Raw genomic sequence first — 15009 nt, 5'->3', positions numbered from 1 at the left:
CTGAAATCTGGCTAGTCCGAATTTAGATGAGCTATAAGCGTAAAATGCATACGGATTTCGAAAACTTGGTACAAAAATAAATACCTCAGTAATTTCTAATAATAATTAGATGTTAATTATAATCTAATAATAATCTAATAGATTTCACACTGAACTAATAATATACTGCATATAATGGGTTAAATAAGATGTTATTTTATTTATTTTTTTAATTATGGTTCAAGGCTCGAGTTACGGTTCTACTGGACGGTGCTGCCCTAGACTAACAACCCTCCCAATTCTGAAGCTCCCCCTATTGTGAGGTTTTAAGAATAAAAGAGAACCTATCCCTTCCCTTAGGTGTTTCGAAAGCACAGCTTTTATTTTCCAACCATTTGACACAATCAGAAATAAAAATAATTCTTTTTTAAACCAAAGAGTTATATGTATATACTCTGAGCCCTCTCATTTTGGCTTAGGCTCCAACTGGAACACTACTTTTCTCTCCCTCTGGTTCCCACGCTCCGAGATCGTATCGCGCACAGGAAAACAATAACAAGAAAGTGGCCTCCGGCCTGAAGCCAAATTGGGCCAGCGCCAGAGGCCGCGCTTCCCCGCCGCCTAAACCGAGCCCGAGGCCGAAGAAGCCGGTAGTCAGCGGGCAGCGCCCCCTCGGCTCCTCCTCCTCTTCCAGCGTCGACCTCCCCAAGATGGCGAACGGCGGGGGTCCACTTCCGCTTCCGGTGTGAGCACCCGGGCTAGGGGGGGCAAGATGGCGGCGGCAGTAGGGGTCCGCGGCCGGTGCGAGCTGCCGCCGTGCTCCAGTCCAGGCTGGTTCCTCAGCCTTTCCGCCTTGCTGAGTGTGGCAGCTCGAGGGGCCTTCGCCACTACGCACTGGGTCGTCACTGAGGACGGGAAGATCCAGCAGCAGGTAGCGGCCAGGGTGTCCCTCTCCCCCCGCGCCCTGCCTCGCCAGGGGGGGATTCCCCGGCCCGGCCCCTGGCTGTTTGGCTCCGCGCGGCCCCGCCCCCAGCCTGTCGTCCCACGGTCCCGGTGTCGTGGTGTGGGCGACCTCCGCCCTCGGACCGGTCCCTTTCCCACTTGTGTCCTGGACCTGGCCTCGGCTGCCTGCAAGTTCTCAGGCTTCCACCCCAGGGGCCGGGCGACTCTCCCCGGGAGTTCGGGTCCTGGGGACATTATCTGGCTCCCTAGCTTTAAAACCCGGATTCATTATCCCTCCTCTGGTGCCTCTCTGGCCCACGCGTCACCAGCCCTCCCCGAGGAAGTAGAAAGCAGGTGGCAGCGCCCGGGTGTGCGCGAGTCCTAGGGAGGTGACAGCTTCGGCACCCCTAGGCAGTGTGTCATCTAATGCTACTTCCCCCAGTCTCCTGTCCCACATGCTGGCGTTCGTGTCAAGCTGTGGTGGTTTCAGCTGGTACCGTTACCCAGGTCAGCAGGGGCTCATTAGACACAACACGCACACTCTCTTTGCGAAGGAATGCTTGAGGATGCCTCTGGTGGCGTTGCCTGCATCTTTTCAGCAGTCAACCGCCCTAGTATCCCAGTGTTCTTTGCCTTGTTTCTTTACCTAGTTCCTGTGACCCAGCCCCTCAGGGAGGATATGCGATTTCCCGGATTCTTGTCAGGTTGAATTAATTCCTCAGAGGAGAGGCTGGTTTTCTTACATAACTTTCTGATGGCCTGTATTTTGTGAATGCTGCTGATGCCTAAAGAATGCGTGAGTGTGTGTTCTGCTGCAGAAACTTGATAAACTTAATGACTTCCAACACCTGAGAACAATCCTATAAAGTCCAGCAAACATTTAGAAAGTGATCTGTGTGCCCCATGCAATTTAATTTAGCCCACCAAGCTGAAATGTATTAACCATTGTCCTGTGAAAGTACTGGGTTGTATGTAATGAATGGTGATAGGAACACAATGCTAGGCTTACCTTTGTGTGAAGTGAGGTTCACATTTAGATTCACCACGTGATGGCAAATTTTGTCTTAAATGTAATGAATGAGGAAAGCAATTTAAAAGTCAGCGTTGGTTTTGGTGAGTGGTTTTCAGTGTGTATCTGAGAAAAGACTGACTCTGTGGGGTGGCATTTCTCTATACCTAAGTTACATTAGAAAAAAAATTTCCTTTTCATGGCCGTACCAGCTGAGATTTAAAATACGCATGTGTGTTTCAGAAACCCTAGACAACACTTACAAATTCACCTCTAACAAAAGATTGGAAATCTTGTGTGAATCCTGGTTGCTTCTGTCCTTCTTCTCTCTCCTGAGGATGGTTTTCCCTGAGGCCCTTATGAAGGGAGATGTGGCGTTAAGTCCTGCTGCATTTTGGGGAGCCCTTCTCCTATTGGCTCTTTTGCAGTATTGTTTTGGGCCACAGCTATTTATATTCCCTGACATTGACTTCTTCTCATTTTGATATCCAGCTACTCAACTGAGAAAGTAGCACACCTGAAAAGTGGTAGAAAGCTGGTAGAAATGTATTTATATGCTGAACATTGCAAAGGGAAAGTAGAATCTGATTTGGTTTTTGTTTTTTAACACATTCCTTCTTTTTGCACATTGGGTACATATGTTTTGGTGGGGGAAAGGTAGGGGTTACTAAAAACTTGCTTGAGAAAGGGAGAAATCTACAGAATCTTCTGGATCTCTTCCAAGTCACTCCTACAGTAGGTAGTTAGGCTTAGAGTTAGGAAAGCAAGATTTCTTTACTACATGCCTTTTTAGTGATCCTCTTTGGTGAATTTTCCATTACTTTGCTACATAACATTTACAGTGTTAAGTCCAGGCAACTACAAAATTTTATACCAGAAGAAATAAAGTTGGTGACTACAGTGTAACAAGAGGCTAAGGAAGGGAAGTTGGATTTAATCCGGGGGGAAAAGCGCATGTAAATAAAGTAAGAGTCAGCTTACTCACAGTCAGCTTCTGCGTTCCACTCTGATAGCTCTGCATACATTACCCATGCAGCCCTTCCTGGCAGTAATTTGACTGCAGGCAGAATCCAAACCTCAATTTACATTGTGCTTAATTATCACATTTGGATATACTTATTAAAGAATTGAAAGGTCTCTTTAGTATGTGGATTTGGGTGTACTGCAGATCTATTCATACTTTCAGAAACATAACTAATTAAAATTTAGTATAGGAACTTCCCTGGCGGTCCAGTGGTTAGACCTTTGCTGTCCAATGCAGGGGGAGCAGGTTCGTTCCCTGGTCAGGGAGCTAAGATCCCACATGCCTCACCGCCAAAAAACCAAAACATAAAACAGAAGCAATATTGTAACAAATTCAATAAAGACTTTAAAAATGGTCTACATCCAAAAAAATAAAGTAAAATTTAGTATATGTACTGTGTCTTACCAGGCGTACCAAATCCCTTGCTACTTGTTTTTAGTTATAACATCTGAGAACAGAAGTATTTCATTTTCTTTGGCTGTGCCACACGGCTTGCAGGATCTCAGTTCCCTGACCAGGGATTGAACCTGGGGCACGGCAGTGAAAGCCTGGAATCGTAACCACTAGGCTACCAGGGAGCTCCCTGATTTCATTAAAAAAAAATTTTTTTTTAATTTTATACGTTTATTAATTTATTTATTTTTGGCTGCATTGGGTCTTCGTTGCTGCACAGGCTTTCTCTAGTTGTGTTGAGCAGGGGCTACTCTTCATCGGGGTGTAAGGGCTTCTCATTGCAGTGGCTTCTCTTGTTGCAGAGCACGGGCTCTAGGCACGCGGGCTTCAGTAGTTGTGGCGCACGGGCTTGGTTGCTCCGTGGCATGTGGGATCTTCCCAGACCAGGGCTCAAACCCGTGTTTGAGCAGATTCTTAACCACTGCGCCACCAGGGAAATCCCCCTGATTTCATTTTTAAAGTTGCTTAATATTAGGGAAAGGGTTAAGGGCAAACTGAAATAGCAGGTCTTAGAAAATACCTTTTGAAACTCTTCACTCGATATTTATTTAATTATTTTAATTTAGTTTTTTAAACTTTTATTTTAATTTATTTATTTATTTATTTTTGGCTGCGCTGGGTCTTCGTTGCTGCGTGCGGGCTTTCTTTAGTGTGGTGAGCGGGGGCTGCTCTTTGTTGCGGTGTGTGGGCTTCTCATTGTGGTGGCTTCTCGTTACGGAGCACGGATTCCAGGCACTTGGGCTTCAGTAGTTGTGGTGCATGGGGCCAGTAGTTGTGGCTCGTGGGCTCTAGAGCGTAGGCTCAGTAGTTATGGCACACAGGCTAGTTGCTACGTGGTATGTGAGATCTTCTTGGACCAGAGCTCGAACCCGTGTACCCTGCATTGGCAGGCGGATTCTTAACCACTGCGCCACCAGGGACGTCCTTCACTTGATATTTAAACCTATCCAAATTAAGTGTAATAGATCATTGTTTTCCAGAGTGAATGTGGGGAAGTACTTATAAATTAAAAATCTGAATTGCCCAAAATACAGACTTAGGTAGGGACATTTTCCATCATTATAGTTAAAGTTTTAAGTACAGTAAGCAGTCCTTCCCAGAAGAGAACATTCGTTTGGCTTTTCTATTTCAAGCCTTAGCAGATGATAAAGATAGGCACCCACAAGTTACAGACTGCAGACTTGTGAACATGCATATATATTGGAAGCCGTATATCTTTGGGGGGTTGAAATGGGCCTTTCAGTCAGAGCAGGGAAGCAGACATTGCTCCAGGCAGCCTCCTCGCAGTCCAAGCTGAGCTGCTTCTGGCAGTAGCAGATGTCCAGTACTTGGCATGGCGACTCAGGGAGTTGTTCCTTTCCACAGTTCCTGCTCCATCCAGGAAGCATGCCATCCATGTTTTTAGGCTCTGTGTTTACTGAGCTGCCACTGAACTCCCAGGAGTGTTGTACAGGGAATACTGGAGCTGGGATGTGAAGAGAATGCTCCAGTCACTAAGTTCATTTCCCATTGCAGTCAGAGGACGTCTAAGAAAAGCCCCTCCTCTCTTTCTCCTCTCCAGCTCTGTGCCGTTCTCCCAGCTTTGGGCTTTGGCATGCTTCTGAACCCCTAATGTCTCTGTACCTGAAAACTAGTAAGATCCTCTCACCTTATTTAAGCAAGAGTCCTTAACTTGGAGTCCATGGACTTGAGGTATGAGCTTTTATAATCTAGTTGCTAGGAAGATCTACAGTAACTAGATCTTCTGTTTGACTTCAAGATAAATTTTTGTTTGTTTCATTTTGAGATTGTTTTTGCTTAATTACTCTTGTGGCAATACCTGTTTTCTATTTTAATCACAAGTGCCTAGCAGTTCTTTTGCACTGAAGGTTAAATAAACTTTTGTGAATTAGCCTAAGAGCCTATCTGTCACATCATTTCTTTGGAAAAAATTTATGCGTCATGTTACAGCTTACCAGCTAACAGATGAACTCTTGAAATGTTAGTTAGGTCTAAAACTTGAAAATATAGAGTATCAACTCTCTCATAACATTATATTATTTATTTTCTTTGCTGCTGTTTCCCTCTCCTCCAATCTTAGAACCATGGCATTTTAGATTTGGAAAAAATTCTTAAAGAATATATGGTACGACTCATAGGAGAGAAGGTCACCCAAAGCCACAACTAATGAATGGCATTTAGTGGTAACAATAAGTAAAAATGTATTTATCTGCAGTAATGTGTAAGCGAGCACTTTATACTAAGTTTGAAGTGCTTTTTTATCTGCATAACACCTACAAAGGAAGGAACAGAAAGAAAAAGAAAACCAAATGAAGTAGATGTCTTCTCTTTTCCAGTTTGCTTTACCTTTGCAGAATGTTTTGTGATAACTTTAAATTGGGGGTGGGTGGATGGGGGAGGGTCCCAAATAGGTGTGAATTAATTTGGGGGTCACTTAATCATTTTGCCTCCTGTCAAGCAGATGTCTTCAGAGTACAGATCCTTTTAACTGCTCAGAACAAATGAGATTTCTGACAAAACTAATGTTCTGAAGCTTAGCAAACATGGCAAAGAACTGTTTGATAAGCAACTATTTCAGCAACTATGACCTAGGGAAGAGCTATCATATTTAGTTGGACAAACTGGCTAAATCTTTATTTATTGATTTTTAACAGCTTATAAGTGAAGGAGTGGTTTAATTTTGGTCTCATGTTAAGTGATTTGGTTAATCTGGGAGAGAACAACCATATTGTACTGTGAAGCTGACAGCTTCATTTTGGTGCTTTTCAAAACTGAACCCATCTTTTGACATAGAGCATGTTTCTATGTTTATACACTTAAGGGATTTACTTGGACCTAGAGGTCATAGTGGTTATTCAGTAGCTAGGCACCTGCAATTTATACTAGACGTTGATATCAAAAGTGATTCTCATTCAATCCATTTTTTAAGATATTTCCCACTATTACTTTTCTTCTTATAAATTACCCAAGTATTGTTTGTTTATACAGTAGAGTAGTAATAGGAACTTGGAAATATAGAGATAAATTATAACTTTAAATACTTTTCCCAATTATTTATTGAACAGATATCTATTGATGTCTTCCTTTTCACCAACCCACAGTGCTTTGGAGGGTATGTTCTTTTCCACTGGCTACTGTGGCACAAAATTCTCATTTTTCTTTAGGGGTGAGCAGAGCACAGTTGCTTCTTAACCTTCTGGGTTTTTGGTTTTTTGTTTTGGCTCTTCCACCTCCGCTTATCTTCTAGATCAGTGGTTCTCAGACTTTGCACAAAAATAATCTGGGATGCCTGCTTAAAATTCAGATTCCCAGGTCACTGAGAGTGATTCAGTAGGTTGATGGTGGAGCCAAGGTTTCCACATTTTTATCAAACTCCTCAGGAGAGTGTGATGCGGATGGGTCACAGATCATTATGAGAAATTCAGTTTTAGATCTTGCTCTTCCTCCAGCCTTTGTTCCAGGCTTCTATTTTTACTCTCTTTGTACACCTGGGAAATGTCATCCTTTCCCAAAACTTAAGTTACCATATGTATGCTGGGAATATCTACATTTCTTTCTACAACTCAGTTTTTTTTCTCCAGAGCTACAAATTCAAGACTTCTGTGGTAACTTTTAACTCCATGTGAATGTCCTCTAGGTACGTCAAGCTTAATATGACCAAATCTAGACTCAGTTTTACACCTATACCTATGTCATGCCCTGTTTTCCCAAACTTAATGAAAGACACCACTATGCATCATCTGCCTATTGGTCCACATCAGAAATCTGGTTGTCCTTTTTAATTTCTCCCTCTTCCTTACCAACAGCTTTCAGTTTTACTTTCTAATTATATCTTGCTTCTTTCCGTAGCCGCTACCATTACTCTTAATTCCAACCACCTAATTAATTGCCGTAGCTTCTTAACTGCACTCCCTGCTTCTAGTCTTGTCCTACTTCTAGTCCATTTTTTTCCACAGTGCGGAGTAATCTTTTAAAACCTTCTGTGTTTTTTCTGTTTAATTAAAAAATTTGAATTACAAAAGTGGTGCGTGGCACTGTAAAAGTAAATACCTAACACTATGGTAGTATTCTTACTCCCCAGGAAAAACTACCTTTAACAGATTGGTACATATCCCAGAATATGGTCCAAATTAACATGTCTTGAGATCTGGCCCTTCCTTCTCTCTCGTCTGTCTCTGCTCATTCTTGAGTGCCCCACTCTCACCTCAGAATATACACACGTAACATACTTAGTCATACTTTTGTCAGTGTCCCCAAATATGCTCTGTTCTCACTTATTTCTGGGCCTTTGTACATGTTCTTCCCCCAAAACATCTTAATCTGGCTAACTCATACTCTTCATAACTTAAACATCACTTTCTCAAGGAAGCTTCTGTGATGCACAGATTTGAATAAGCTGTTCTTTCAATGTGCCTTCAGAGCATCCTGCATTCCCTTATGAAAGCATTTGCCATACCATGTTGTGTCTGTTTACTTATGTAAATGCCCTACTAGACTACTCTGTGCTCTATGAAGGGAGCAGCTGTGTCCATCTTCTCTGCAACTCCAACGTCTCTCACACTGCTTAATCACATAGGCTACAGTAATGTCTGTTGAATGGATCATATAAGGAAGTATGAGAAATGATTCCTATTGATACCTTTTAGGAATTTACCATTGTCTGAATGAAGCCTTACGATAGTCACCAGTGTGGCTGTCATCAGGGACTGGCGTAAAGGAACCCTCAGACCTTCTAGGAGATCTTTAAATCTCTGAGTAACCCATCAGTGAGTCCGCCCTGAGGCCTTCAGAAACCATGCTGTACACAGGTGACAGCCATAATTTCAGGGATTACTCTTGCCTCTCTGTTGTGATCAGGTTGTGCCTGCCAGGGAAGTCATCCTGTCGCTGCTGACATTATATATCTAAAAGGTCAGCTCTTGCTCAGACATAAAATGTATGGAGAAGAGACAGGAAAATGATAAACAAGAAAAACAGAAAAAGGATCGGAAAGGGCTGAGGCAAGGTAGATGGGAACCGGCAGCTGCACTGTTGAGGAGGGATTAGGATCAGCTGTGGGCTTCAGCAGTTGTTGCAGTTTAGAAGCCGCTCTGGTGGAAGGGAACAGAAGGCACTCTGACAGTCAGGAATAAGAGGGCTTGCCAGCAGGTCAGGTCAAAAATTAGAACAGCTTTGCACTCCGAAATGTAGGGAGCTGGGTGTGAGCAGTGCCTGCATCTCAGCTGTGCTCCGTGATGGCAAGTGGCAAGAGAGCAAAAGGAATTCCTCTAGCCAGTGGCTCTTTTATAGCCAGACACCTCCGCAGAGTTGTCTGTGCTCACAGGCTCTCCTTCCTCTCTTCATGTAGGTCTATTTGAAACCCATTGCAATCAGTTCTGCATCCCCACGACTCTTGTCAAGATACCCCGGGCCTTCCACATTGCTGAATTCGGTGCTCAGTTCTCAGTCATCTTACTTATTAACCTCTTAGCAGCCCAGCATTTGTCTTCCTACTTTATTGAACGATTTTTTTACGTGACCTCCTGAACATATACTCCTGGTTCTCCTTCTAAATCCCCTGCCTCTCATTCTCTTCTGCTGAATTCCTTTTTGATTAGTGGGTCTTAAATATTGGTGTGCCCCTTTTCTTCCCTCTGTACATGTGGCTCACCAGACAATCTTATGCAGTTTCATGGCATAAAATACATAAATCTGCAGTCTCTCCCTGAACTCTAGAGTCATATATCCAACTGCCTACTCAACCTCTCCACCCAACTGCCTAATAGACACCACGAATACATCATGTGCTAAACTGACTCTTGATTTCCCACTCCACCACACCTGTTACCAAGTTTTTCAGGCCCCAAATCTTGGTATCTTCCTTGACTCTTCCTTCTCTCACATCACATCTCATACCCAGTCTCTCAACAACCTGTCAACTTAACTTCCAAAATGTATTCTGAATCCCACCATGTCTTTCCGCCTGTACTTTTACAACCCTGGTCCAGACTATCTTCATCTCTCTCCTGAACCTATGCAGTAGCCCCCTAACTGGTCTCTTTGCTTTTACGTTTGCTCCATAGGGTCTGTTCTCCCCAGATTAGCCAAAGCAATCTTTTAAAAAACATAAGTTTTGGTCATGCCACTCCTTGAGGGGTCTTGGGGGAAGGGAAGCAAAGAGTATCAGAAAACCTTCAGTGGTTTCCCATCACACTTAAATAATAAAACCTAGTTTTCACCATGGCCTGTAAGGCCCTGCAAGATCTGGGACCTGGCTCCTGGCCACCTCTCTGCGCTGATACTACTTTCCTTCCTGTGTGCTCTGTTTCAGCCATACTGGCCTTCAGGTGGTTTTTAAAGCACCAAGCTCACTTGTTTTTGGTTCACCAAGACCTTTGCTTTTGCTCCTTCATCTGCCTGAAGCACTTTTTTGCAGACATCAACATGGCTCAGCCCTTCTCTTCTTTCAGGCCTCTGATCTCATGTCAGCCATTTTCTGACCAAGCTGTCTAAAACAGCATCTCTTTCCATCACTCTGTCTTCTCACTCTATTTTTCTTCATATTATTTATTACTGGCACTATATTGTAAGGTATAGTTTATTGCCTGTCTTTCTACAAGAACATAAGCTCTATGAAGGCAACAACTTTGTTTTGTTCAGTGAAGTAACCCTAGTGCCTAAAACAGTGCCTGACACAGGATGCACACTCAGTAAATACTGAATAAGTGAGACAGTATATGAATGTCTGTGTGTGCAAGCAGTAATTACTCCTGTATTAGCTCTTGCATCTCATATCAGCATACTGAAGGGCCACCATTGTTTTTTTGTTTTTGTCTTTGTTTTTTAAAATTAATTTATTTTATTTATTTTTGGCTGCGTTGGGTCTTCGTTGCTGCACAGGGCTTTCTCTAGTTCCAGTGAGCAGGGCCTACTCTTCATTGTGGTGCGTAGGCTTCTCATTGCAGTGGCTTCTCTTATTGCAGAGCACGGGCTCTAGGGCACAGGTGCTTCAGTAGTTGTGGCACGTGAGCTCAGTAGTTGTGGCTTGCAGGCTCTAGAGCGCAGGCTCAGTAGTGGCGCACGGGCTTAGTTGCTCCGCAGCATGTGGGATCTTCCCGGCAGGGCTCGAACTGTGTCTCCTGCATTGGCAGGCAGATTCTTAACCACTGAGCCACCAGGGAAGCCCCCACCATTGTTTTAATAGTCTGCGGGAGGGAGGTGCATTTACTTTAAAGGGGGCAAGCTAATTCATTCATTCTCCCTGTTACCAATAAAAGGTCTAGACAGCCTAAGACTTTTCTAAGAACATGGTATCTCTAACCCAGAGTTGTAAAATGGTGCCTAAGATAATCTACTTTCCTATTGGCTATTTTGGATATTTTACCTCTACAGCATACCTTTTATGGTATGTTCAAAGAACTCATATTTGAGATTGTGACCTTATTTAGATTAATTGAATATTGTATAAATTTAGGTTGTCACTTTATATTTTGCTTTCAAGACATACTATTAGGAATTCACACTGTTGTGCTTCCCATATTTATTTAGTCAGTAGTAAAGTCAGTTAGTCATAGTCTAACTTTTTTTTTAATAAATTTATTTATTTTATTTTTGGCTGCGTTGGGTCTTCGTTGCTGCGTGCAGGGGCTACTCTTCATTGCGGTGCATGTGCTTCTCACTGTGGTGGCTTCTCGTTGTGGAGCACGGGCTCTAGGAGCACGGGCTTCAGTAGTTGTGGCTTGCGGCTCTAGCATGGGCTCAGTAGCACGGGCTCAGTAGCACAGGCTCAGTAGTTGTGGCGCACGGGCTTAGTTGCTCTGCGGCATGTGGGTTCTTCCCAGACCAAGGCTTGAACCCGTGTCCCCTGCACTGGCAGGCGGATTCTTAACCACTGTGCCACCAGGGAAGTCCCATGAGTCTAACTTTTGAAAAGAACTCATTTATGTATTTTTAACTAACGTTTTCAGTCTTCATTTTCCCTCTGAGGAACTTAGTTATTTCAATTGAAATCAGGTGACTGGCAAGAGGTCCCGCCCCCAAAGGTCAGGCCTTTCTACCTTCAGTCTAATTGCTTGGTGGAGAGTTGAGAATGGTAATTAATCTTTAGTAGAACCCAAGAGAATAGTATCAACACAAGAAAAAGTGGTCAAATGGAGTCAGGAACATTTTTATTAGAGCAAGTATTTGCTGAGTGCTTTTTGTGTGCCTATTACTGCATTGGGCAAGTTTAGCTCACTCATTCAGTACATACTTGGATGCTTTCTGTGTTAGGTACTTGAAATACAGCTGTGAGGGAGATGCAGTCCCTGCCTTAGTAGAGTTTGTGTTTTATACAGTCATACATGGAAGTGACTCTAATTTAGGTTATCAACAGGTAACTTCTATTGTAATAAAAACAATTTAATGTCTGTAATTCACTGAACACTTTATCCAGTGTTTTCATGTTCATTATCTCATTTGGTCATCATACAGACTCAGTAAGATGTGGGTATTGATCTTCTATTAAATAAATTTGGGCAGAATGTAGTTAAACTCCTTGCCCAAGCCCTGCAAGTAGGAAGTGGCAGAGTGTGAACTCAAGCTCAGATCTGATTCTGAACCCTGTTCTCTTCTCTGCAGTGCTAAACATTGCTACTAACATAAAGAAAAATATTTCTGTAGTTTTATATGTAAAACAAATACTCATCAAAAATTAAAATTTTTCTTTTAAAAATGATTTTTAATTTAAAAATTGAATTAAAATATAAAATATATGATAATTGTTGAAAAAAATTTTCACACTATTTAGTATGTTATAAAATGAAAAGTGAACGTTTCATAACTACTCACAGTCCTTCTTCCTGGAAACAACCAGAATTATTTGTGTATTCTTCCCAAAAGTTTCTGTGCATTTGCAAATACATAGTTCTTTATTTTATTTTATTTTTTTTTTGTGGTACGCGGGCCTCTCACTGTTGTGGCCTCTCCCGTTGCGGAGCACAGGCTCTGGACACACAGGCTCAGCGGCCATGGCTCACGGGCCCAGCCGCTCCGCGGCATGTGGGATCTTCCCGGACCGGGGCACGAACCCGTGTCCCCTGCATCGGCAGGCGGACTCTGAACCACTGCGCCACCAGGGAAGCCCCCATAGTTCTTTATTTTTAAATGCACAACTGGAAACATTTTGTCTCACCGTTATCTTCTATCCACTTCATAAAACTTAGATATCCGTCCATATCGGAAATAAGAAAGCTACCCTCTTCTCCCTTCAGATTGCATAGTATTGGGTTGTATGGGTGTTCTGTAGTTTATTTAACCAGTTCCCTAGTGGCAGACATTTAGATTGTTTCTCTGTTTTTGCTATCGCAAACATTGTTGCAGAGAGTAAACGTGCTAATACATTCATCTTTGCATGCTTCTATGCCTATATTGAGTGTATCTGTAAGATGAATTCTTTGAATTGGAATTTCCTGTTTCTAAAAATGCATATGTTTAATTTTCTTAGATTTGCTAAATTGTTCTCCTAAAGGACTGCATCAGGAGTGTTTGAAAATGCTCAGCATTGCTTGGGATGTGCAAAAAATTTTTCATAATCCAATTCTAGTGAAAGACCTCTATTCCATCCATTGCCCTTAGCTAAACGGTGTTGTGATCATCAGTAGAAATATGAACAGAAAGGAACCTTCAGTTAAGTTTTTTTATCTTCATAGAAAAAATTAAACCTTTGTCATTAACATTTATTTCACACTTGTTGGGACTGCAATAAAAGAGATTAGTCAAGCTGATTTCTTTTCCCCCACAGTTGATACTACCAGTGTTTTGATGACTAATCAAGTTGAACTTTATTCAGTTGTCTCTTGTAGAGCAGCAATTTCCAGTACGAAATAGCAGAGTAATTTCCTGGCTGTTGAGTTTGCCATCATCTGCATAATGATAAAGTTACTAAGTTTTAATTCCTGGCACTGATTTTAGTGTTCCTTTTCCAACATTTGATTGACAAATCTGTCTTAGCTTGGGCTGCCATAACAAAACGCTGTAAACGTGATTTAAAGAACCGATGTTTATTTTCTCACAGTTCTGGAGGCTGGAAATACAAGATCAGAGTGCCAGCATGGTCGGGTTCTAGTGAGGGCTCTCTTTTTGGCTTGCAGACAGCTGCGTCTTGCTGTGTCCTCACATGGCAGAGAAAAAGAGAAAGCAAGCTCTCTGGTATCTTCTCTTACAGGAACACCAGTCCCATCAGGAGGGCCCCAACCTCATGACCTCATCTAAATCTATTTACTTCCCAAAGGTCCAGTCTCCAGCTACCTAATTCTCTTTTGCCATGTAACCTAACATACTCACATGTTCTGGTGATTAGAACATAGACATCTTTGTCAGGCCATTGTTCTGTGTTCAGTATTTGCTGCTGGAATGAGAATCACTTCTGAGTTACATATAAATCCGCTCTAACTGTACAGCTACATTTTTTCTGTGTATGTTTACAAGAATATCATAAGTACACAAATGAGAAATATTCATGACTCTGGTGTCCTGTTTCATTTTCTTTCCTTGTAAAGTTGTCAATTGTTTGCTTTATTCATTATGTTATTTGTATATTTCTTGGCAACATAAATCATAAAATGTAGACTGATAAGACTTTTATAAGAACTTGTTCATTAGTTATTCATGTTGAAAATGGTTACTTATTTGCTAATCAGTTGGGGAAATGGTGATTATTTGACATGAATGTTCTAATAAAATTGGCTGCAACACTGTATGTGTTCAAATCTAGATTATAGCTATATAATATACTTCAGATACCTGGATTATTTTATGTGAGTTTAAGTATTTACAACTATGTCTTCCAAGAACTGAAAATGAGAAAGTAAAATCTAATTGAGGGTAACTTTAGAAAATATATAAGGACATTAAAAATTCATGTGATGGTCAGGATTCAACATTTTTGTTTATTTAAAGTTTAACTTTAGTTTGGTAACTTGGTATTCTATAAAATTGAGACTGGTTTTTAATTTTTCACTAAAATACTATACAAGTGCTCTAAGAGTGAAAAAGTCATCTTTAATAAAAATATTTCCAAATCTTGACAGTTCATAACAATAGTGTTTTATTGATCTGATACAATTAAATTTTTCTAGTAAAAGGTCTGTTTATGTTACATGTTAAAGTTTTGGCAATTATTACAGCCAGCAACCCAAGTTCCTCTTAAGAGCTGAGGCTGAACTGGTATTTTGTGAACGTACACTTCTCTAAACCTGGAAAAAGGTGCAAGTCCATGATAGTTAGACTTGAATCCTGAAGAGAGAGTTGCATGCAAAGTCAAGGCAACAGACTTTTCTGCCCCTCTCATTCTGTCCCTCTAAAACTCATCTTGCTTGCCACTGTATTAGCCTGACAGGGGTCACAAAGATGAGGACTCCTTAGACAATCATTTGAAAATGGCAGTGAACTAGATTTGAGATAAGGGTAAAAATTTGAGGTGAGAAAGGAACAAGAAAATACAATAGATGTTGCCTTTTTGAGTGTTTGCCTGGACCCATATCTGTGAGAGGAATTTTTTTCTCTATGAGTATATAAGGAAAAGCTGCAAGATTGTTTCTCAGATATGAGCTTATATGTGTCATTACAGTTTATTTGTTTTTAA

The 15009-nt window shown here is 41.7% G+C and overlaps 1 protein-coding gene across 1 annotated transcript in view; it reads left to right on the top strand.

The window, feature by feature from the left end:
* Positions 1–751: 751 nt before the first annotated feature.
* Positions 752–15009, top strand: part of TTC17 (tetratricopeptide repeat domain 17) — a gene marked incomplete at its 5' end in the record, with an annotated part of 149947 nt that continues 135689 nt past the window's right edge. Inside the window, 1 exon segment of the mRNA XM_079709468.1 lies at positions 752–910. Within this exon segment, the coding sequence (XP_079565594.1) occupies positions 752–910 (159 nt within the window).

This window comes from Hyperoodon ampullatus (assembly GCF_949752795.1).
Source record: "Hyperoodon ampullatus genome assembly, chromosome: 7".
Taxonomy (NCBI): domain Eukaryota; kingdom Metazoa; phylum Chordata; class Mammalia; order Artiodactyla; family Ziphiidae; genus Hyperoodon; species Hyperoodon ampullatus.
The sequence above is the reverse complement of the archived record's forward strand: the minus strand, read 5'-3'. Positions and strand labels throughout refer to the sequence as shown.